Source organism: Ammospiza caudacuta, chromosome 8 (assembly GCF_027887145.1).
Source record: "Ammospiza caudacuta isolate bAmmCau1 chromosome 8, bAmmCau1.pri, whole genome shotgun sequence".
In the NCBI taxonomy this organism is placed as follows: Eukaryota; Metazoa; Chordata; class Aves; order Passeriformes; family Passerellidae; genus Ammospiza; species Ammospiza caudacuta.
In genome coordinates, this window is record NC_080600.1 from 38,322,851 (window position 1) to 38,347,567 (window position 24,717).

A 24,717-nucleotide genomic window follows, 5' to 3' on the forward strand; every position below is an offset into this window, starting at 1 on the left:
AAACCTGAGATAATGTAATTATATTTAAAGTAAAATAAAAGTATTGTCAGAGGTCTGTGCTTTCTGTTTCCTTAGTTTAAATTCCTGCTGTTAGAGCTCTTTCCCTCCATTGTGCTTTGGGGGAAAAAGACTTGTTTCTTTTCAGTTGTTTTTACTTATGTTGTGTTACTTGCAGTGTATAAATAGATTTTATTTAGAGAAGACGCCCACTTTTCAGTTTTACTATATGAAACTGCTACTGGTTGGTTTTGTTATTATGTTTGATGTGTATAAGGATAACTAAATCATGGAACTTAACACATCCTTCCTAATTTGCTGGGAGGTTAATTCTTCCCTTAAATAATAGGCCTTTTCCTATTTCCATTAAATTCAATTTATTAGATGTCCTAATGGCTTGCATGGAAACCAAAATGGGCCACTTTTGTGATAATTCCACACAGCCTTGCTTGGTTCCAAAATTGAAGCTGTTGCAAACAGCTTGGATTGGAAAATAAAATAAGCATTTTTCATCTAAAGGCAGTTACTAAGAGCAAATATGTTGATTCAATGTAGGTTTTTTAAATTATATTTTGTAACAAACTGTAAAAAAATGAGTGTTTATCTTAGTAGCTTTACATGAGTCATTGCTTAAGCCAATTTATCTTTTCTCTGATACCCCAGAAAACCTATTAAGAGCTGCTAAAGACAAAACCCAATTCATTACCTACTTGCAATCAAAGATCAGTTTCTCAGTGGTCTTGAATTTAATTTGCCTTTAATTCGAGGTTTCATTAGGATAATTGTCTATTGGTTCACTTCTGTAATTGAAGGTTTGTAGGAAAATTAATGTGTCACATCAGCTGAGGGAGAGGAGAGGTGTCACACTGCCTGTTCCAGGGTCACACATGAAACACTGGTGGTGTTTTCACAGGACACAGGACTTACCACAGTCACAGAAGCTGCAGGCAACTGCATTTTCCAGTTGAAAACATTATAAAGTTTTGCCTTGGCATTGGGCAGATGATCTGCATTACTCCTGAAAGCCTGGCCCATCCTCTGCTGTTGAAAATCATTCCCAGGCTGAGTGGATGGGTATTTTCTTCTGTCTCATCTTTGCTGAAGTTTCCATTAGTGCTAAAAGCTCTGCTGTCTGGTGTTTTCTTTATAGGAAAAAACCATCTCTATTCTCTAATGATAAGAGAGGGATCCCTTGCAGCTTCCTGTCTCTGGACATATTGAAACCTTTTAGCCACTCCTTGCAAAATGTGAGCTTCGTTCTCAAAATTGTTGTGTTGTTTTTCTTCTGCATTTCTTTGTGTTTGAATTTGGGAGATTAAGTGTCCAGATTTGTACACAGCACACCAGAGAGGGTCTTAGCAGGGCTTTGTAAAACACTGGTAATTGCATCCCACCTTCTAGGGAAATTCTGAGCTAAAACCTTCTGCAATTGCATTTTTGCCTGGTTTATTTCACATCACATAATGTTTCATCTTGTGATCCCCCCCTGTAGTATCCCAAGACTGATTTTTGGGATATTTTTAGTCTCCAGATATGTAATCAATCCATGCTCTATTCTCCTGAACTGCAGCCTCTCTCCCACACTCTGTCCAGCTCCATGTGGATCTTGCTCCACACTGTCCCACTCCTCTTGTATAAAAATGTCATTTAGCTTCTCTCTTCAGTAAAATTTAAACAGGGCCATAGCTATTTGTGTGCCAGTATAATTGGTGAAATATTATCCAAGGCTGGCTGTCAGAGCATTCCCTCAGCAGTGATGCTAATAACTTCCCTCCAGCCTGACGTTCCCCATTTCATGCTGCTGTTGCTGTCCTACCTCTAGCCATTTCAGGCCAATTTAAAATTTCTGTACTAATCCCCCATCTTCTTCAATTTAACTAAAAAACTTCCCAGGTGACACAACATTAAAGCTTTCCCAAAAATCAGACTGCCAAGATCAATTTAATTTCCTTTCTCTGGAAATTGAGAGGTTTTTTTCTCTGAGAAAGATGTCAGATCAGTGTGCCTTACCTGTATTAAATCCATGTGGTATTCCTCCCCAAGTTCTTTTAACTTCACTGGCTTGGATTATTCTTTCCTTAATAATTGTTCTAATGCTTTGCTGCTGCTAAGCATAGAAGAAAGGGCTTTTAGTTGCTCTGATAACTCTTTTTCCTTATTAAATATAGATGTGACATTTATTATTTCTGATTGTATGATATTGTTTGTGTCTTGTTAGATTTATTAAACTTGCTACCCCACATGAAATTTTGTATGCCAGTTCATTCACTAGTTTGAATGGTAATTACTTAATTTCTGGACTTTTTTTTCCCTTGAGCTTTGTGTTCATCTCAACCTTGATACTTTCTGTTTGATTATAGTCATTGGTATCAATGAGAATTGAAGCATATATTCATTTAATTTGGAGTTACGTGCTGCCTTTGGTCTGCACTCCAGTTTAGCAGCTCTGCTCCTGAGCAGATTATCTCTTCACTTGTCATCACTTCTTTTAATACCTTCAGAGCAGCTCCCTTGTCCTGGCTGTGGCAGCTGCCCCTCGCTGCCTCCCCTGCTCTCCTCCTCTGCCATTTCCAAACCCTGAGGATGGGCTTCCCTTTGGTGCTTTCTTCACCTCCTCTCCCTCATCCCTGCAGGGCTTGTTCTGATCTCCTCAGCAGGAGAGCTCTGGGCACGCTGCCTGTGAGTTTTTGTTTCTGAGGTGTGGATCCCTGCAAGTCCCAACTTCTCTGACTGAAAACCTCCAGTCTCCTTCCCCTGGCAGATCCTCCATCCTCGTGAGCAATGACTTCCCAGCTGGGTCCCTCACTGTGCACAAGTTGCCCTTTTGAAGCCAAGAGCTGAAAATGCCAGCCTGTCTTTTCTAAGGGTTCTGTGAATGCTGGTGAATACTTTAATTTGGAATTGTCATATAATCACGTGCTTCAAATTTATTTTTATAACCAGCTCTTTCATTCCTCTTTCCTAGGAGGAAAAAAAATTCTGAAATAGCACCTTGTTTCAGTGGCTGAATGAAACTGTCAGTGACTGCTTTTGGGAACATCTGATTCTAGTATTTTTATTAGCAGCATTTGTTCTGCAATAAATTAGAAGTCTTTTTTAGAAAATAGTGGTCCAATAACACTGTTTTCATATGAAAATCTCTCTCTGGAGGTCTGTGGTGTGTTGCTCAACAGTATTATCACAGTGAAACCGTCCCAGTGTTACCTTCTGGTCCCATGACAATTTCAGCCTGGTTTTGATAAACTTCTTCAATAATTTAATTCACTGAGTCTCATTTGCTTCTCACTGGTGAATCTCCATAATATCAGGTAAGTCCCTTCTGATTTATTTGTCTGTAAAAAGAAACTTGAGGTAGCTACATATAATCTTTATTTGAAGCCTTGCAGAGCTGCACTGTGCTGCATAGCAGGAAACACAAACATTTGGATTTGCTTCCTGCTGTGGGAATTGTAACGTTCTAGGAAGAGTTTAGATTGTTCAGTAGAACAACTGAAGAAGTATTTCAGTATGAATTTTGACTTACAATATGTATGTATTAGTATGTCCACAGATATACACAGAGAAGATACTGGAGAAAACAAATGAAATTATGAGCTGAGTTGAACATACACTGTGTACTTGTTTTGATTGACCTAAACACTCAATTATGGCATAAATTCAGTGAGAACTTCCAGTGGTCAGTTGGAAGGAAATACCCATATAAGATACTGAGATGAGTTAAATCCTGCTGAGATGTGCAGAAATCAATAGAGCACTTTGGTTTTGTTGCATCAGCTTTGCTGAAGCTGAAGTTTCTCTCCTCCCTTTAGTCAGGCATTTGGTCGTGCATTCACCGATTCTGTGCTCAATCTTGCCACTCTTCAGCCTTAAACACAAGTGAGTATGCAACTGCAAGTGCCACATGGGAGATGCAGAGATGTTTAATGAGTGATTGATGTTTTTCACCTTGTAGTTAAATGTTATCTGTGAATATTTGTTCACATGAAAAATAAATAGGAATTTATGATGTTGGCCAGCAGGTCATTGAGAAAATTAATGATGAGAAAATTTTTCTCAGAGGTGCTGTAGAAAAATTAACTGCACGTGTTAGTGTCCTGGATGCAATTACTGAATACAGCAAGCAAATATAAATATATATAAATTTATAAGAGAGAATGTAGAAAAGTTTAAGAACGTTCAATCATTAGTTTATCCTGTTTGCTGGGAGCATTCACTTTTGGGGATAGTAGCTCTGAATTCAAAGATAATAAAGACAGATCCTCATGAAGATTTCAAAAAGGTCTTTCGGTTCTCAATAGTGCAAATCTAGGGAGAAGAACTTTTTTCCTGTTGGAAAATACCACTGTCATTTTTTTCTCACTTAATCCCCAGGTTGTAGAATGTTGAAAGGTCAGGTTTGATGGACTCATTTGGGAATATGTGGTGTCAGAGTAGAACAAAATGGATATTGGCAGTGGAGGTGTCTCTGTTCTGTCTCACCTGTCTGTCTGTCCCAAATACAGTTAAATAACAAATTGTGTGCAGCTGGAATGCTGATCCTGGCTGCATATTCATTTCACCTCTGGTCTTCTACCTCAGACTGTCATTAGCCAGCCCAGTCACTTGGTAGAGTGATGGGTTTCAATAAAGACACTCATACATTAAATTCTAGCTGCAACAGGCAGGGCTTCACTGCTAAATAGCTGTGACATTCCTGAAGTGAGTGCTCCAGATTGGGTAACAAGTTTGAAATAGGAGAGGCCATGATTATGAAAGTGCTTTCTAAATCATCAATGTGCAACCTAAGAGTTACACTTCTTTTATTCCTCGCTTTAAAGGTGCTTTGTAGGACTTATTTCTTCTTTAATCAGCTGGTAAAAGCCATTTTCAGAGGAATATTCTGTCCTTTAGAAGAGAGAACCTGTGTATTGCAGTGTTGTTTATATTGACTATTAGAGAAACATTAAACTGTTTTGCAAAGCTAATGGATATACCCTGATAAAATGCACTCAGATCCTTACCCAAACAGCACATGAGAAAATCTGATCAGCTCAGAATGGTTTAGATAAAAAACTAATGAGCATGAAGCCTAAGTAATGACTGCCAGGTTGGGATCATTGTGTGTCTGCTGCTTTGGGCTAAAAAGGGGCTGTTTATGATCTGCAATGATGGCAACTTTATTAAAAGTAGCATTGTTTTGGTCCCAGTACAAATATCCAAATTCCCTGGACAACTGCCTTTTGGTTTTATTTTTAATTTGAAAGTCCTTTTAGTCTTCAAAATTAGTGAAGTATTCTTCTGTTAGTCACATAAAATCCACTTTTTATTAATGTGCATCAGCTCTTACCCACAGCCCAGACACTTCACCGTAACACAGAAGGGGATAATAGGCTGAATTATCCTTAAGCAATTGCAGTTGTAACTATTTCATGTTTTATTGTGGTATGTAAATTTGATTCTTTGCCAGGTCCCATGGACATATCTTCATTCTGACTACTGGAAGGCACAGTGGGATAAATGGATTAAAGTGGAACTAGCTCTTAGCATTATTTCTTATCACTTTTATGGTAATATCTTCACTGATGTAGTTGCTGTATGCACATAGAAGGCAACTTTCTTTCCCAAAAGTGGGAAACCCTTTCAGTATTAAACCAAATGTAAAAAAACATAAAACAATGGGAAAGGATCAAAGAGCAGTGAAAAGAGTGGTAGTGCAGAGATTGTTTGGTCATTCAGGTTAATAGCAGACACAATGGGATGTTGATGCTATTTTTACCAGGTTGTTTTTGAAAGAAAAAGTACAGTAAGTAGCAACCAGTATTACCAAGAGTTGTGCAACCAAGATGTGTCTGAGTGGTTTTGGGAGGGAAGTGAGGCTTGCAGCAGGAATGGATCTCAAGAAAGTACTGAGAGCTGGGGAAAGAAATGATATTTCATATTAATTCCAGTTAAGTATTGCAGGGGGGTGGCATAAAGAAAGGTATAACAGAACTTCAGCCCTGAGTGCCCCTCAGTGGTGTCGTTGATGGAGCGAAGTGGGGACAACTGAAGTGAGAGAGAGATGAGCTAAAATAATGTGTTGACTCGAGAGGAACACTTCAGCTATGACAGCCTAAGTGCTGGTTGAAAATGAAAGTTGAAGCCATGGGGGAGATAAAATTAGCTGTGGACAAGGGAGGGAGAAAGAAGAGCAGGCAAGCTGAGGGATAGCTCCCCTGTGCCCAATAAAAAGGAGGATAAGTGGAAGGAGCAAACTTATGAAAGGCATAGCAAAGAGACAGCTAACTCCTGCTCTCAATACAGTTATTCCTTGGTGCAGTATATATAAAATGGGATGTTACATCTTTGCATTAGAGACCAGCTTTTTTTGTTCCTTGTTTGAAGCTGAGGCTTTTAACGCCTCACAAACACAAATCAGCAGTGAGGTGCTCTGGCAGGAGCTCTGCATCTGGGTGGTGAGTAGGGCACGTGCTCTTGCCTGTCTGCTCAGCCTGGGAGGGCAGTTTTGGCTGGCACTTTGTGTCTGCTGGTGGTACTGCCACTCTGGAGTGTTCTCCAGCAGGCAGGGATGCAAGGCTTTTGCCTTTGCAGATGGAAGTTCCTCTGCAGGGAATGTTTCCAGCTAGGAGGAGCAGGGAGGGGAGAAGTTCATCATCGCCAGCAGGTGGGAAATTTTGCTACTGGCACTTAGCTCATAACTTCAGGAAGTTTGGCCCAGCCTGGCACAGACCTGTTTCATGACCATATGCTCTGCCTTTTAACACTGCCCTCTCTAAGTCTCAGAAAAGCTTTTTTAATTTAAATGGTTAGATAAATTGTGTTTTATTAAGTATTTTCTCACCAGGTTTTTCATTAGTATGGAGGGTGGAGGAAAATGGGAATGTGAGACTGATGGGTAAGCTGCAGACATAGGTGAGGGGTTGTTCCCCAGTCTCTGGGGCTTTCCCTGTGCCTGTGGGAGCAGGGACCAGCTGGGAGCATGGGGGACAAGGCTGCTGTTGCATGAAGGTCAGGCAGCAGAGTCCCTGCAAGGAGCCAGAACTGGCATTCCCTGGTGCCTGAGGAATGGATGCTCCCTTCCTTCTGCAGCCTCTAAAATACAATTGTTCCCCTCCCCTCAGCCTTGCCTCCCAGAACTCTTGCTGGCTCTGTCAGCCCTCTGTGCCTTCCCTTGCATCCAGCTCTGCTGCTGCCACCAAATTCAGATTTTCAGCCTGCAGAGTTAGGGCAGAATTACTCATTCAATTTTGCCTCCATTACTGATCAGCCATGGGCTGCCTCAGAGGGCAGGTGGGTATTTAATGTGACATTTGCACTTCTGTAGTGTTCTGGCAGTGTCATGGGGGCCAGCTAATGCAGGTGAGTAATTGCCAGTGGTGGCCTAGTCTCGTGAAGAACAGTAATATAACAGTTTATACTCCAGGCTTCTCTCTGTGGGATGATACTGCTCAAGGAAATTAAGCCTAAGAGATAATTTGGCAACAGGCTTATTTTAAATACTGATTAATGACTATTGCTTTAGTGCAGCTCCTGCTTTACTCATGATGTTTTAATATGGCAAAAGAATTATGATTAGTGCTCTTAGGTTTTTAATGTTCAGATAGTTAAAATGTCCCATAATAATTGCTCCCTTTAATACTCAGCATAACTATTACAGAGATATAACTGTGCTTTGGTGTTGAAAAGAAGAAACCGGGATCCCAATGTAATCGTGAATGCCTTTTTCTGGTAGCTTAAATCAAATCCTCGAATTTCAAAGTCCTTGGCAGTAAGTTTTAAGAACTTTAATTAAAAAAGAAGTCTTCCATAAATTAAAAAAAAAAAAAGATAATTTGTTAAAAGGAGTAACTGAAATATTGTAGTAAAAATATAGTGGAATATATAGCAGGAAGCACAAGTAAAAGCTTTACAATCAGAAAACAAATTCAGATTCAGGGTGGCTGTAATCTGAGATGTACCTGTATAGCATACAAAGTGCCTCCAAGATTTGCAGTCATTATTCTCGTGACATTAACGTGGTTTAGATCTGATTCTGCAATATCTCACACCACTGGAAGTCAGGAGTGATTTTTCTAATAGAATTGCAAAAAAACCCCAATAAGAATAAGAACAGACTCCAACTCTGCTAGTCTGGCTGATCCTTGGAAGAAGCAAGAAATATTTGCATACATTTCCCCTCTCCTGCCTCAGAGGTGCTATCTTGCATGCAGCAGTTCATTTTTGCCTCACCCAGCTTGTAATTCTGTTGCTTTGGGTTCTCCTCTGTGGCTTTGTAAACCATGTTAAGAGTGGAAGGAGTATGAACTCAAACCTTCCCTTGAAAAGAAGAATCCCCCAGTGCCTGAGCAGGACTCCCACAAGGCTCAGAGCAGCATCTCAGCATTTGGAGCTGGGAGTGCTCTGGGGCTGCCAGTTTGTCTGAGGGAATATTTTATGTACAACTGTGTCTTGCAGGAATCACAGTGCTCCCACACAGCCCCACAAGCTCTGCACCAGCCCACTGAGCTTGTCCTTGCCTCTGTCTCCCTCCAGGGAGTGTCTCTGCATGTGTCTCTGGATGCACTGTGGGGTTGTGCTGCCTCCCACTGCAGCCTCAGCCACCCCTTTGGTGCCCCTGTACACCTTGGGTGATGTCCCACACTGTTTCAATGCATGGAAAAACCTTCTCTCTTGTTCCTTAAAGCCTGACCTTACCTTCTTCCATTTGCCATTTTAAGGTGATATCCTTTCTGGTTTTATTGAGTTCTTTCCGTGATGTCCTCTTCCCCATGTCTTCTCTTTGCCTGTTTCTCACCTGTCAAAGGCTGCCGTGATCTCACCATTCTTCCTGAAAAAATGCTAATAGTTCTTTATTCCGGTGCTGTTTTCACTGATGGCTTGGCTGGTCTCGTCCATGTGTTGAAGTACCACAAGTACATGGTCCTTTCTTCCCCTCCATGTGTGTTTCTTCAGCTGTTTGTTCCTCTTTCTGCTGCCTTTCTTCCTTTGTTTGCCATAAAGCTGAATATGGACGATTGATGACCCTCATTGGTTACTTGGTGTGGCATTTCCTACTTTTTCAGGATGAATCCAGGAATGTCATATGTAGTTAAACAAAGTACCCACTGGCATTGGGCTGGCTGCTTATTCCTGTCGGAATACACAAGGAAGGGTTGGAAAGGGCTGGCAGCAGTTTTGTATATACAAGTGAGAAATTACCCATGGTGGGGCAGTTCAGCATCTTCTGACTTTGTGTGTTGGTCAGGTAAGGATGATGTGGAGAAAGGGGAGGTAGCTGAGTGTTTTGTCTCTCATGTGAGTTTCTCTGTGCACCTTCCAGCTCTGATAGAAGCAATAACCTCACTGAATTCATCACTGACAGCAGAAATGTGTAGGACTGGCTAAAGTAGGGACTGGAACACTAAATGTGACAGGGAAAGGAGAAATGGGAATGGTTTGGCTTCTAGAGTAGGATAAGTTGGACGTTAAAGAAAAATTGGGGGGGAAAAAAGACACTGTAGAGGTATTCCCATTAATCTTTTAAGCTGGGAGGCTGACATCCTTACATAGTCAATGGAAGGAGGTGAGTGCCTATAACATGCCTTAACTAGCAGCCTAAATTGAGGGGTTTAATGCCACCTGTTTTATTGTTGTGATTCATGATCTTATTAGCACACTTTTAAAATGAAAAGAAGTGTCAGGCATCAAGAAGGATAAGGGGTAGGTGGAGAGCCTGAACATCTGGTAAATGTTCTGTTCTGTTCATTTTAATAATAATTTTGGGTGTTTTTTACTTTCCTCTTCCATTATTTTTAGGTAAATGAGATTGTAGCTTAGCATGAAACTCATTTTGAAAATAAATTTGATGGTGTGCTCCTTCTCTTGCAGAGGTGGCTTGATCTCTGTATGCAGTTTCTTGCATAAATGCATGAACCTTTTTATGTAAGTTTATTGCTTGTTAAAGATGTGTCCTCAAGTGTAGATTACTACTTTAAAGTCTTTGTCCATAGCTGTGGCCAAAACCATTTTTTGGGCTGTTTAATTCTGATTTGTTTAAGAAGCTGCCTTTACTGGCCACATATCCTAATTTTAGTAAGACGTGCTGCTTTTTCTTGTGTTCTTGCATTACTGAGCCTCTGGTATTTTGGCAGGGAGATACACCTGGAAGAAAAATTTGCACACCCAAACACAGCCCTCATTTATTGGCAACTTAAAAAACTTCGCCAATGTGTTAAGTGTTTAATATGTCTGAATTCGTTTTTCACAGAAAGTCTGCAGGAAATAGAAAAATCCTCACAGAAGCATCCAAATACAGCTCGACCAATTTCTGCTGTGTTCAGATATGTCACAGTGATGTCTGGAAAGTGAGTGCCTTCCATTAGTGCAGCGCTGCACCTCAGACAGGTGCCCCGCTGGTGGCTGACCCCAATATGATTGTCCAGGACCTGCAGCAGTCAGTTGTCCTCTGGTGTGTCTCCCCCAAACCATCATCTCTTCCCTTAACTTTTACTCTAAAATCCTGTCAAGCTCATAAACGCCTTTCCCATTGCTTTTCCTCTCTGAGGGCTAACTCCTGGCTGACATGCTGATGGATTTGTAAAGGAAGCACTGACGGAGCACATTCCGTTCTGCCGCCCGACCAATTAGCGGCGCGTCCGGCGGCTGTCCCTGGATGGCTGCACAGGCAGGAGCCCACTCAGGATGAGAAGTTAGCACTTACAAAACAAATGATGCCTCACATGAGTTGGTAATTACTGGCTCCTTCAGTTCCTATGGTGAAAATAGAGATAAAAATGGGTTTTAGCCCTTTTGCCAGTTTTGGAACTGCTCCCTTCAGCCTATGAAGTTGGAACGCTCAGAGTGTATTGGTGATGTGCTGTGTGTATCTGGGGACGGTTTATGGACCCACCAGCCTTCAGCTGTGAGCTGTGTTCTCCTTCAGCTGTGAGCTGTGTTGCTGGTGGTGTGTTTGCCCCTGTTCACAGGCAGAATGGGAAAGGGGATGTAAACCACAACAAGGAGCAAAATAATGAACAGAATCCAGTGATGTGGTGATGGTCACATATGGTGTTAAAGCAGGAGCTCAAGTAATCCTGAGTGGTCACCCAAATTCAAAGCTACATTTATTGAAACTGGGGCTAGAACATCTTGTCCCCAAAGGGTATCTCAAAGCTCATGCTGAATGAACATTGAGGTGAAAGTTGAAATGATTCTTTTGACCTTGGTAATCCATGTACTTTCTGAAAATTGTACTGACACTTGAAACATCAAATTAGCCAGGAGGTTTTTCAGCTCTGATTTCAGAGATCTTTTATGCTGAATATTAAGGAGAAAGGAGCTATGCACAGTAAAAAAAAAAAAAAAAAAAAAAAAAAGGAAAAATCCCAGGTAACTTGATGAAAGCCTTCTAAATAACTGTTTGAAAAGAAGATCTTGTCATACTGGAACTAATACTGCTATTGAACTAGTTGGAAAGTTATATTGACACTATTCAAGAATGTTTTATCTCTAGTACTTGTGATTCTAAGCCGTGCATTTATTGGATGTTGCTATTGGGAAAATGGACACCTATTATATATTCTTCTAAGAAAGGACAGTCATCCGGGATTCAGCACATGGCTGAGCAAAGGAAGCAGAGAGAAAATTAATTTTCATAGGGAAAGTTGGGCAGAAGATGAAAAAAAAAATACATTAGAGAGGTGGCTGAGTGGAATAAGATAATCTAAAGACCAAAGATCACCTGTTGAACCAAATAAATAATTCAGGAAAACCCTTGATGCCCAGGGACCCTGGGCTGAATTGGAAACTGAGCTCTCCCAGTCCTTGCCTGCTGTTATGAATCAGTACCAGACAGCTCCACTGCACTGTGCCAGAGGCTGGGATCTCCCCCAGCTGATCCTGGCAGGCTCTGCCAGTGGCTTCTGCTGCCCTGAAACAGCCATAATTTCCCTGCCTTGCATCATGATGTCTGCTCTCAGAAATTACCTCCCACTGAACTAAGGGCCAGCTCACCGACCTACTTCTCCTGCAGGAACTTCCATGCCCTACATATACCAGGCTGAATGTTTTAAATAAAGATTTAACATGAATAAAATACCCATCAGCCAGCTGACCTGCCTGATGTGGGAGCCCAGGCAGGATGATGGTGTTTTGGGCTTAAAGGTGCCTGCAGGGTGAAGTCCCATGGCCACTTAGGTTCTCAGTGCTTGGTCTGAAAGTATGATTAAAGATTCTGAGGTGAGTTATAGCCTCACACTGTTCTTGATGCTCATATTAAATAGCCACAATCTCTGCAGGGAAATGTGCTGCAGCCTGAGGAGAGCTAGGTCAGGCAGTAGAGGTTAGTCCTTGGGTTTCTCATGATTTCTAGGAAATCTTGGACATTGTCTTGCCCCCAGGTTTCTGAAATCCAGTGCTGTGATGAATCTCAATAGTTGGCAGACCAAATGATTCTGGAAAACCGGCCCAATTGCAATAAATGCTTTCAGATTATTGTCCCAAATGCTCTTTTGAAAAAGGAACAGTTGAAGGCAAGAGTGAGCAAATGAGAGCATTTTCTGAAAGAGCAAATCACAGAGGGAGCCTCTGGCCATTTTTCAGGCTCTGTCACATAATCAGGAGCATTCAAAAGCAGGAAGTGTTGGAGGGAGATAAGGAACATGTACATGAGGGCAGTGAGGTCATGGGTAATAATTGGCAAGAACCTGAGAGAAGCTGACCAGTCTAACCTCCTTAGGTTTATCTCAGAGAAGAGTAAAAACATTTATGCAATATTGAGATACCCAGTTCCAGTTGGTGGGAGGATGCAGATAAAAGCAGTACAGAGCATCTTAGGAGCCAGCACAGCCTAATTAAGAGAAAATACTGAACGTAATCCCCTAAGACTCCTCTCAATGGTTCTTTTCTCAGGCAGCAGAGTTCAGCATAAACAAGTTAAATATGCTGATATAAAACTGAACTGCATAATAAACACTGATAGAGAGCTTTTCTGCCCTTTTAATGCCTGGGAAGAGCACAGCAAGTGGGCCAAGGAGCCAGGGGAGAGCAAGCAGTGTGGTGTTTGAATGGTATGTTCCCCTTTTACATCAAAGTCTGGATTCAACCCATGTGTGCTTAAGCTAAAGATTTCTAGGGCTTGTGTTTTCTAGCACCCCTGTGCTGCCCAGGCTGCTTCTGAATGGGAGTTTGGGCTGCAGGTAACTCAGCTGTGTCATCCCATTGCAGGGGGAGGGGAAGAGCCAAATATTGGTGTGAAAAGGCATCTGGGGCTGAGCAGTGTCTGTGGGGGCTCCTAGCAGTTCCCAAAGACATAAATATCAAAGAAAGACACACTGGTTACACAACATGGTGTCTGGGGGTGTAATGGTGATAGGCTGGAATTAAGAGTGGAGATAGAGGCTGACTGTAAGGAAGAGTTTTCCTAGCTAATCAACCACTGCCACAGTGCCCTTTCCAGAGGGAAAGAGCTGTTAAAACAGGACCAAACTAACTCTTCCTATAGGAATTTCTCAAGTTCATTAGATCCTACCAGAGGCCTGGGCATGGATTACTGCTGTGTGTAATTCTGTTGATGGAGTGAGCTATGGAGAAGATGAATAACCACGTTCGTGGTCCTGTTATTTGTGCTGTGTCAGAGCAGCACTTGCTTCTGCTGCTGTGCCAGCCTGATGGAGAATGTGACCTCACTGGAGATGTGCTCACATCCCCTGTCTGCTGCTGCTGTGTCTGCACTTCTGGTGTGCTTGTGGTGCAAAGGAAACAAAGAAAACAATCCCAAAGAGACAATGTAGCAGAAAAAAGTCTGAATGCTTAGTCTCACGTTGCTTTGGGACAAAACAAGATAGGCTTCTGGAAGCAGTCAGTCTGAGGAGAGTAATACCCAACAAAAGTTGGGAATGTGTTGTTACCATTAGAATTGATGAAATTGTCATTTGCTGTAAGTAGATGTGCTCTGAAGGAGTCTGCACATGTTACTGTACCAAGCAAAGATAATCTTGCCTCACTGTACCCTGCTCTGTTCTCTGTTTTAGAGCTTCCCTTGTATTCTCCATCAGGGGCTTCCTTCTCTACTTCACCTAATTTTCTTTAAGCCTCCCATAATTGTTCCCCAAGGAAAGGTGTATTTTACCCACTATGGCATCTCACCTCATCCCCAGGAGGTCCTAAAAGCACAGCCATTACAATAGTGTCTGTCATCAGCTTTTCTTCTGCCCCAGCCCTCCATGCTGGTGATGTGTTTTGTTGATTCCAGGAATGCAAAAAGCATCATGACTGTAATCTTTGGAAAACATCCAAGGGAGTTTTCCAGCAGGCAGAGAGGAGTGTTGAGGTGACTTTCTTTCAGGTGAATACTGTAGTCCCCCATGCTCTTCTGCACCTGCCAGCACCTCTGGGTTGCTGCTGTAGGGGGCTCAAACAGTGCTGGGTGGCTTTGATGGCATTCCCCACTGGACAGATGGGATTTATGTGTTCCTGATTATAGGTGGAAACCCCAAGTGCCAGCAGGAGGGATATCCCTGATGTCTTCTGCTTGTGTGCCTTTAGGCTTTTTCCTTTAGCTGCTTTGGTTTCACTCTGCAGTGCTCAGGTGCAGCCATGATTTCTTTGTCTGGATAAGTGAGGAAAATAAATCCTTTTTCTTTTTGTGTGGGGAATCTCATGTCAGAGATATTTAGAAAGAGTCCTCTGGCTGGCAGTGCTCCACAGCTACCTGCTCACATCCCTTGTGTTCAACAGGAGCACATTCTGCCCCAGAGACCTCTGTCCAGTGCTTGAGGAAGCCAGGCAGGAACAGAGAGGCATACATTGTGTGGTTTGGGTTGTTTATTTTGAACATCCTGTTTTGCTGACCATCACAGTGAGAAATATGATTTTTGTTGGTGTCCAGCAGTTGCCTGAGTTAGAAAGTCAGGCACTGTACTTGAGAAGCATCTTCCACTGTGTTTAGAAGGGGAAAATGCTGCCTCAGGTTTCTGTTTTCCTCAAAATTGCAATGTCTTTTGTTTTTATTAAGAAAAATATTTCCATGTCTAAACATGCACGAGCACAAGTACAAGTTGGTTACTTCTTTTTCCATTTCCATGGTGCAAAAGAAGGAATTTATTTGGTGCTTTTCCTTGTCTGATAGTTTTTGTTGATATAATAGAAGGTAACAGAAGGCAGCTTAATTTTTTTATTACATAATCTGAAAAAAAAAACCCCAAAACAACCAAGAATTCAACCTAAACTATTATTTATTCCAAATGCAGTGAATTTTTCAGGGATTTCTAGCAGGCTGTATTTATCTATACCCATCTGAAGCAATGTGCTCTATGCTGGTCCTTCATAGCCTAGACTTGCCAACATTTGGCAATTAAAAATGCCATTTGGAAACTGTCTGATGTCCCTATAGCAAACACTGAGAGGAGTTTACTGCCATGCTCAAGTAGGTTTGAATGGCTTTCTGAGTGAGTAGTTACTTTCCTTGCTGTGGAGTGTTTGTGTCTAAGTCTAAATGAAAAGGCAGTGAAATGTGGCTTGTTCCATGACCCATTATTTAAAAGGTGGCTACAAAAAAGGTGGAGGCTACAAAGAAGGAGGAGTTGTATGGAAAAGGCAACAGGTAGGAAAAAAAGGTTTTTCCTTCCAGCTGGACACAAGATAACATTTTCACAGTGAGAATAATGCATTGGAATAATCTCCCCAGGGAGGTGGTTGTTTCCCCAGTGTTGGACACTTCTGTGATGCTGGGCAGGGTGCTGGGCTACCTTGTCTAGACTGTGCTTTTGCCATGAAAAGTTGGGCCAGATGATCCCTGAGGTCCCATCCAACCTTGTATCCTCTGATTCTGTGATTCTCTGAAATTTGTGTGTCTGGACACACACACTGGTGTGCAGCTGCTCTGTGGGAGAGGTTTGGTACAAGCCGAATGGAGCTTGGCTCTTACACCTGCGCTGCTTGCTGAAAGCAAAGATTTCCAAAGCTGGCTTTGTGAAATAAGCTGAAAATAACCACACAAGTGTTGCCAATACAGCAAATGATGGTACTAAGGTCACTGTCAAGCTGTCAGTAGATGTACAGGCATTAGCCTTTTAAGTGTTGCTCCTTTTCCAGCTTGTCTGTTTATTGCATGTGTCTCACACGATCAGAGGCTGTTACAGGACTGGCCAAACCACAGAGATGGCCCAAGTCTAGCCCAGCAGAGTTCCATGGATTCCCTGTTGCAAATAACTTTGTCATTGCTTCTCCATGCACCTCTGTCCTGCCTCAGACATATTTTGCTTTGTGTTATATTTTGTCAAGCCTTTGTAAAACACAGTGAGCCTCTTCCTTTAGTGTTTTCCTTTGTCTTTTCTTTGCCTTCATCCTTCACAGTGTCACTGCCAGTATTCCTTGTTACCATATTTCTCCTCTTTTTCTTGCTTCCCCTGAAATGCACTTCTGCACAGTGAATATTTGCCCTTCTTTGCCAGTTATTCTTTCTTTTCACTTTCCTGTCAATCAGCTCCTGTTTATTCCTAGTGATATCCATGCATACATGCATATATTTGTCCATGTGCCAGGTACTATGCACTGACCTGCAGGAAGGTCAGAGGTGCACTGCAGAGTAAGGGGTCTTAGTAATAAAAACCAGCAGGAGCAGCTGTCTCAGAAACGAAACAAAGATCTGGAAGCCTCTATCCAGAGACAGGAGACTCCAATTTGCATTTCCAAATATTCTATGTATTTTACCTACCCCAGAGTTACAGTTGAGAAATGGCAAAATTCATTGATGAATAAATGCAAGCAAGGGAGTGTTTTCTTTATTTAAATAATTACTTTTTTTGTTTTCCTGCTTAATCCTGATGGTGTTGGTGCCATTGTGACTTAGCTAAGAACTGTATTCTCCTTCTGAATTCCAGCTCCTGTCTTGCTTAAAATTTAGTAGCTAGAGCTGATGCAGTAAATAAAATATTGTCATCTTTGGGGGATCCACATTTATGGGCTGGAACATGAACTGGCTGAACTCCAGTGTGCCTCTGATCTATAATGTAGAACTGTGGTTTTTTGAGAGCCTCTCAAAATGTACGTGAAATCCACACAAGAATCCCCTCAACTTCAATGTGCACTTTGTATTTAAAGTATCTAGTGTGGCTTAATAAATGTGGTCCTCACTGGATAATTGATACATGATTTAGAAGTCTTCTGTGGAGTTTCTCTTTCAAAGATCCTAAAACCAGGGGTATGTCATGATGATGATGATGATAATGATGATGAAGGTCTGCTTTGGCCCCTTGTGCAGGATAAGCTCTTTGTCTGCAGTCAAATCTCTGCCTGGCTGGGGAGGTTTGTGGAAAGGCACACTCTTTGGCTGGAGCAGGAATAACCCTGGATAAACTGATCCAGTAGTTAATTTCTTTCATACTTAAAAAGTTACCTCTTTGTTTATCATTTTAGGTTGAATTTGTCTAACTGAAGCTCTCAGCCTTGGGAACATGCATCTTTATCTGCTAGCTTAAAAAAGAGGTCTTCTAAGAGAAATTCTCTCTGTATATTCTCAAAAATAATTGAATCTCCTTTTCCCCACCTCTCATCTGAACCAAAGTAGGTTCCTTCATTTTCCTACTTTTAGACAAGTGTTCCAGACTTTGAATTATTTTCCTGGGTTTCCTTTAACTGCTCTGTCATTATCAATGCTTTTACAATGAGGAGCGAGGACTGTAGGCAGTGTTACAACAACCATTTTGTTAATATTTAATATAATGGAAATTCTTCCCCCCTATTCCTCTATGAGGTATAAGATAGCCCCAGGTTTCCAAAATAGGGTCTGGCAATCTGTGATTTATTCAAGGCAGCAGTGAATAAGCCAGCATAGAGCTCAGTGATGCTGCAGATAGATGGTTTCAAGCTGCTGGAAGACCTCTTTAAAGCTCTCTCAGGTGTCTTTTTGCTACTCTGCATCTGGTGTGATACAGCAGAGTTATTTCTTTTTATGGCTAAGCATTGCTATTTTATCTGACAGTGGTACCATGCTTTGTTGACAGACCTGCCATCATATAGATGGTAACTAATTATATTGGTGTTTTAAATGTTTGCCTGTAAAGCAACAGAGGAAATGCCACCACTCACCTTGGCAATTTGATTCTGGTCTTTTTAGTGTTACTGCCATCAGTTGTTCCCCAGTTGGTTCAAATCCTTCAGATTTCTTATCAACTTGGATACCTAAGCCTGGCTGTGCTTCCTGAGCTGAATCTGTGCCACAGCTGAAGTGGTACCTCTGTGTTTTACAAACTCTGCATTTGTCTCATCATTTTACTATACTATTGGATCACATTCTCTTTATGGCTCTCTGCAATTCCTGGATCCAGGACAGTGAGTGGCTGTTTGTTTCTCATCCTGTGTTCTCACTGTTGTCTGGTCAGTCTCTGGTCACTGTAGTTCTCTACTTCTCTTTCAACTTATTTTTTCATTCCATGTCACTAATTCATAAAGTGCATCTTGAATTCTTGAATTCCTGTTCTCCAGTAGCCTTGCTGTCCCTGTCACCTTGGCAGCATCCACAGTCAGTAAGAATCATTTTCAGTCCATCAGCCTTACATTAATGAAAAGAAGGGCTATGACTGGATACAGAACATAAAGCTCTGCAGAGCCATGTGTGTGGTTTCTTGCCAGTTTTACACTTTGCTATTCTGAATGTGATTTTCCAGCATTGTACTGCAGAGTATTAGATTAATCCAAACCATATTTCCTTAGCCTGAAGGTTTGTGAAAGGCTTACTAAGGTCAACATAATACCTGCCATTTCATCCCTATCCGCAGCATCTCTTATCCTGTTACTGAAGAACATTACAATGATTTCACACAGTTTTTTCTTGACAAACCCATGCTGCCTGCTACTCATCTCCTTGTTATTTTCTGCTGCTTATAGATGATGTCTGTAGAAAAATATTTTCTGAAGAATAAAGGTTTATATGACTGCTGTGCAATTCACTGTTTTCCTCATTTCTTCCTCCAGCTCTCTTGCATCTTCTGAAGATTCTGGGCATCTTGTCCCTGTCATTCCTAAATAACCCCATCGACACAGGAGTTATTTCAAGTGTCTCTTCAAGTTTGCCCTCCTTGTTGGCAAACTTTCTGAATCAGTGCCTATCATAAAAAGTTTATCTCACCTTTCTTTGCCTTCACCCTGTTGATTTTCCATTTTCTGCCATTCCCTCTATTGTAAATTGACTTGCTTTTAGTGTTGGGCTTTCTCTGTGTGGCTCCTGTGATAGATAATGGTGTTTCCCCTTATTTTTTAACTCTTCAGTTCCTTTCAGATCTGCTGTTCAACATCAGTTTCTTGTCTCTGCCTTGTTAATTTTCCTTACTTTCTCATCTGCAATGGGCTGAGTGAATACTTTCCTTTAGACCATTTGCATGATCTTTAAATTACTGGATCCTCTAATTTATACCACATGCTATTTGCTTTGTTGCATTATTTAATTCTCTAAAAGGTTTGTTTCAGGTAGAGTGGTTCACAAGTACAACACACTGCAAAGCACAGCTGGGTTGTGTAGTCTCCATGTGCATTTGCTTTCTATTTTCTCCTTTTACTTGCTGTTTTGGGAAACAGCCTTTTTCACTCCATTATTTCCAGAGTCATGGATGCATGAAGGTGGTGCTCCAGGGAATGGCAGAGGTGTGAGAACTGCTGAATCACTTGTGCCCTGACATCCCCATCCTGAATGGTGGTACAGAGCAGGACTCAGCACACTGGTGGTGCTTATTAGAGGGTACAGGGCCTTCTGGTACATGAACAAATCAGGAGTTCAGTGTTCTGGTAGGGTTCCTGCAGTCAGACACTCATAAATTCCTTAAAACCAAGAAAATATAGCTATGTGCTAGATGCAGAGCATGGGCACATGTGCATGAGAATTATTCTGTTGTTCCTTCACAGAATCCTGGAATGGTTTGGGTTAGAAGGGACCTTAAATATTATCTAGTCCAACCCTCACTGCACACCCACAGGGATGTGTTCCTTGCCAGATTTATTCAAAAACCCATCTATTTACTTCTTATATAGCTTCTCATTAATCAGCAATATATAGGCAGTATTGATGTCCATTTAAATAAATACATACTGCAGCAAAAATTCACCATGATCAATACTTTTTTTTCCCCTAAATTTTAGTGAAGCACCTATAAATGTTCAGATGTTTCTTGCTTGCTGCAACACATCCCAGTGGATTTCAGTAGAAATCTGCATTGATTTGTGTAGGTTTGTGCAGGTCCCTGTAAAGCATTTAACCTCAAACTACAGGTCAGTGATAGAAATGCAGGAATCTAAAAATACATATTCCTGAATAATACAATTCATTGCCCTGAAAGAAAGGAATGGAAACAGAGAAGAAAGGAAGGACTGGAAACAGAGATGATGTCAGCTACCCCACGAGGTAGTGGCTTGCAAGCAATTCCCTCTTATCTTTTGGCTTGGGGACAGTGTGTATGCTCTCTGATGTTTGAAGTAGGTTGGGTAGAATTTAACTTCTGGCTCAAGGGAGCCTTTAGTTTATTAAATATGGATGTTCTTTCAGGTAGAAACATGGTTTCTCTCTGCAGCACATCACTTTCCTTGAACATATGCATTTGGGGAAGAAAACTCAGCTCTTCTGTACCTAAATCTTTTCTGTCTGGATCCACCTGCAAGAAATAGCAATAAAAACTGTCAGATTGTAACAATTGCAGGATTTTTAAGTGTGCAGTGGTGTGGCCTTAGCTGCCTTCACATCTGTGGAATTGTGTGGCTGGTCCCGAGGCTGGGCTCAGTACAGCACTGCTGGGGGACCTGCCTTTGCCTCACCTGTAATTACAGAGAGAAGATCACTGGAGTTATTGCCACGCCTAAACGCAGCGCTAACGTCTGGCAGTGAGACAGCTCCCACAAACAGGCCAGCAACAGGCTGTCACATCCCCTGCCTTCAGCATTATCTTGCTCTTCTAGGGAAATTTTTTCAGCTCCAGTTGCTAATCAGGCTGTGGGTGATCTCTCTGGGCTCTGAAGCAATGGGATCTATCACTCATCCATCAGCGCCTGTCCCGCTCTCCCTGCAAGCATCCGTTTCTGCCTGGCTGCTGCTGAGGAGGAATGAGACCTGCTGCTGAGTGGGCTGGGGGAGAGCCACAGTCTCATCCTGACAAAACAATCAGGTTATGGGCTGGTTTGCATTTCTATTCCTGCTTTTGCAGGAACATAAACTGGACTGTTTCTGCTGTGACTGTGGGAAGCCTCAGGAGCAGCTTGCTCCTGCTTCCAGCATTTGGTGTAGCCTCATAGAAGAGTGTTTCAAAAAACGTAACTTTCAACTGCCTGACACTCCCCAGTCTCTTCTATCTCTTGTCTATAGTGCTATCAATCAAATTGTTCTTGTCAGTTAACTGGTTTTAAATCTCGTGTGGAAGAAATTGTCAGTTCAAGATTATGCTACAGTAAGGACAGATGTGACTGCTCTGATTGCGTTAATTCATTCTTGCTTAAAGATGTGAAAATAAACTGATAGAATATCAATTTGAACGTCTTAGACCTTGAAATGATTTAAAATCTCCTAAAAGAAAGGCTAGGGCTGAGCTGTGTCTCCAAGGCATCATTTTTAACTTAGCAGGAAACTCTGATGGTCTTTCCTTTAAATTGCCTATTGTCCAGAAGCCTACAAAGAAAGTGCTTCTGTGGGACTGTTTGTGTTTAGTGACGGCGTTTATTTCATCTCGTGTGACAGATGACTTGGCTTCTGGATCGAGTAATTACTTGCTCACATCCTGCTGGGGCAGGTTTCTGACCTGCTGGAGCAGTGATTGGCTCTCGGAGTGCTGGCTGGCTGGGCAGGGAGCTGCTGTGGTGGCAGTGACAGGTGCCAGAGCCCCGTGTCCCCAGGCTGGGGTGGTGGTGACAGGCTCCAGAGCCCCGTGTCCCCAGGCTGGGGTGGCGGTGACAGGCTCCAGAGCCGTGTCCCCAGGCTGGGGTGGCAAGGACAGGCTCCAGAGCCCCGTGTCCCCAGGCTGGGGTGGCAGTGACAGGTGCCAGAGCCCCGTGTCCCCAGGCTGGGGTGGTGGTGACAGGCTCCAGAGCCCCGTGTCCCCAGGCTGGGGTGGCGGTGACAGGCTCCAGAGCCCCGTGTCCCCAGGCTGGGGTGGCGGTGACAGGCTCCAGAGCCGTGTCCCCAGGCTGGGGTGGCAGTGACAGGCTCCAGAGCCCCGTGTCCCCAGGCTGGGGTGGCGGTGACAGGCTCCAGAGCTCCGTGTCCCCAGGCTGGGGTGGCAGTGACAGGCTCCAGAGCCCCGTGTCCCCAGGCTGGGGTGGTGGTGACAGGCTCCAGAGCCCCGTGTCCCCAGGCTGGGGTGGCAGTGACAGGCTCCAGAGCCCCGTGTCCCCAGGCTGGGGTGGTGGTGACAGGCTCCAGAGCCCCGTGTCCCCAGGCTGGGGTGGCGGTGACAGGCTCCAGAGCTCCGTGTCCCCAGGCTGGGGTGGTGGTGACAGGCTCCAGAGCCGTGTCCCCAGGCTGGGGTGGCGGTGACAGGCTCCAGAGCCCCGTGTCCCCAGGCTGGGGTGGTGGTGACAGGCTCCAGAGTCCCATGTCCCCAGGCTGGGGTGGCTCTGCCACTCCTCTGTGGGGAATTCTTGGGTGTTTCAGTCAGAGGAGAGGAGAGGGACGTGGCTGCTGCAGGCTTCACTAATGACAGAGCCACCCAGTTAATATCTAAATACCTGAAAGCCTTTCTGGTCCCTTATGACTGATAGTCCATAATTGTGGGGTGTCTCACCAGATTTCATGATCATAGATTTTCTTAGATTTTCAAAAAAAATTTTTTTATTATCCTAAACTTTGATTGTGAGACACAGTGATGAGCTCCTGAGGATTGCTGGATGGAGCTGAATGAACTCTGCTTTATTCTTCAGCATAGTAGAGCTTTTCATTCACTCACAAAGAAATGCTTGATTTCTGCTTGAGGTAATTTTTTTTTTTTAAGACACGGTAATCAAAGCATTGAATGCAACATTACATTGTGGCAATTTTATTTTAAGCAGATTTTCTGCCTTTTTTTACTTTTTTTTTTTTTGCAATATTATCATGCAGCAGCCAAACTAATGCATGTATAATTTTCTTTCCTTTCTGCTTGTCATGCCCTGCTAACATGGACATCTACAAAGGCTCAGGTTGGTGTTGCAATCTGTCTTCATCTTGTTGTTCTCATCTAGTAAAAAAGGGCTTCGATGTTTTCTTCATCAATCACCTTTTTTTTCTCTTCCTCTCTTTAAAACTGGATCCAACATTATTATAACATTACAGATTCATCCAGAGAGGTGCCACATTTGTTTGTTACCCCTGAAACTCCAGCTGCAGCAAAGTGTGTTGGTTCAGAAACAAGGGATATTGATTTATTTCTATCTACTTAAATTTTCTATGCTTGTCTGGCTTTGTGACAGGGAGGCAGCAGCACCTACAAGTTCTGAAATCTGCAAAAATGCACTGAAACTCTCACTAATGAGTTTCTGCCTTGTCTTAAACCCCTGTATCTGACATCATTGTAAGATGGCATTTGTTAGTATCTTACCTGGATTTAGTATTTTCTTGGTAGGAATGAAACATAATTAAAATGTAAAATAAAAAGCAGAGGCACAGGAACTGGCCCTTTGTGACTGTATTCTCATAAGCTCCCCACTTCCCACTTTAACTCCTCAAGTTTTTTGGAAAACTCTGAGACTAAATTGTCTTGCCTGAGTATTTCTGGTAGAAATAAATACTCAATATGTGCAAGGTTATACTTTGTGCTATGTCCTGCTCCTCAGAGGTTCTACTGACAGTAAAATCATGAGTAAAACCAGACAGGCAGGTTTGGGGCCAGGAGCTGCATGTTTTTTCCTGATTTGCTCATGTTGAATGATGTCAATTTTGTATTTTAATCTCTGAGAAAGAGCACTCATGCTTTACCCTGTTACCACTTGGTGGTTCTAGTGCCTACACCAATCTCACAGCAAATAAAACCACTTACCACTTGTAAATATGAATTAATAAGCCTTGCTGAGCAACATGGTAGTTCTATCAGAGTGAGATGTAATGGCTGGGGTTCGACAGAGCTCGCCTCAATTAACTTTCTAAACAAGACATTTTCCACTCATTGCACTTAAGAATTTGAAATAAATCAGTGTCTGACTTGGAATATTTAATTATCCATTAGAAGAAAGTAAGGGATTTACTAGGAGCATTTTGTAAAGTCCAGCAAAAAAAAATAGATGAAGTAAAAGCATCTAAAGGCCATGGTGAGGGAAAATGCAGCATCCAGATGTCTTTATAGGAAGAATACCCTGCTGCTTTCCTAATTTCTCCTCTTTTCCTCATTTTGCAGCCAGAATTTTACAGTGCTGCCTTTTTTGATGGCTTCATCCTGAAATGTCTGTATCTGAACTTTGCAGGATCTGATTTAAGCTGAGATATCATCCAGTTAGTGCAAGGAACTGGGCATTTCCAGACTCAGTCCTCCACTCCCTGAGGGCTTCCTGGCCACCCTCTAGTAAATCACTCAACTCTTCATCCTCAGTTGTCTCATGTGTAAATTCGGATTAAAGTTGAGCAGTTTTGAGGATTGGGCTATAAAGAGATAATCAAGAGCAGGGGAAACTTCAGAGGCTTGATAAGTGTTTTCACTCTTTTCAGAGAAAATAATTTTCCGGCAGTTTTTGAAGTAGTGGTGGAAGGGTGAGGGGTGTGTTTGTGCAGGGGTTTCCATTCTGCCCACAGGACAGATCCTGGGAACTGGAGCAACTCTGTGT

The 24,717-nt window shown here is 42.5% G+C and overlaps 1 protein-coding gene across 1 annotated transcript in view; it reads left to right on the plus strand.

The window, feature by feature from the left end:
- THSD7B (thrombospondin type 1 domain containing 7B) overlaps window positions 1-24,717 on the plus strand; it is a 245,473-nt gene that overhangs the window by 181,404 nt on the left and 39,352 nt on the right. Inside the window, exon 16 of the mRNA XM_058809582.1 lies at window positions 23,098-23,103. Coding sequence (XP_058665565.1) covers window positions 23,098-23,103 — 6 coding nt within the window. The remainder of the gene's footprint in view (window positions 1-23,097; window positions 23,104-24,717) is intronic.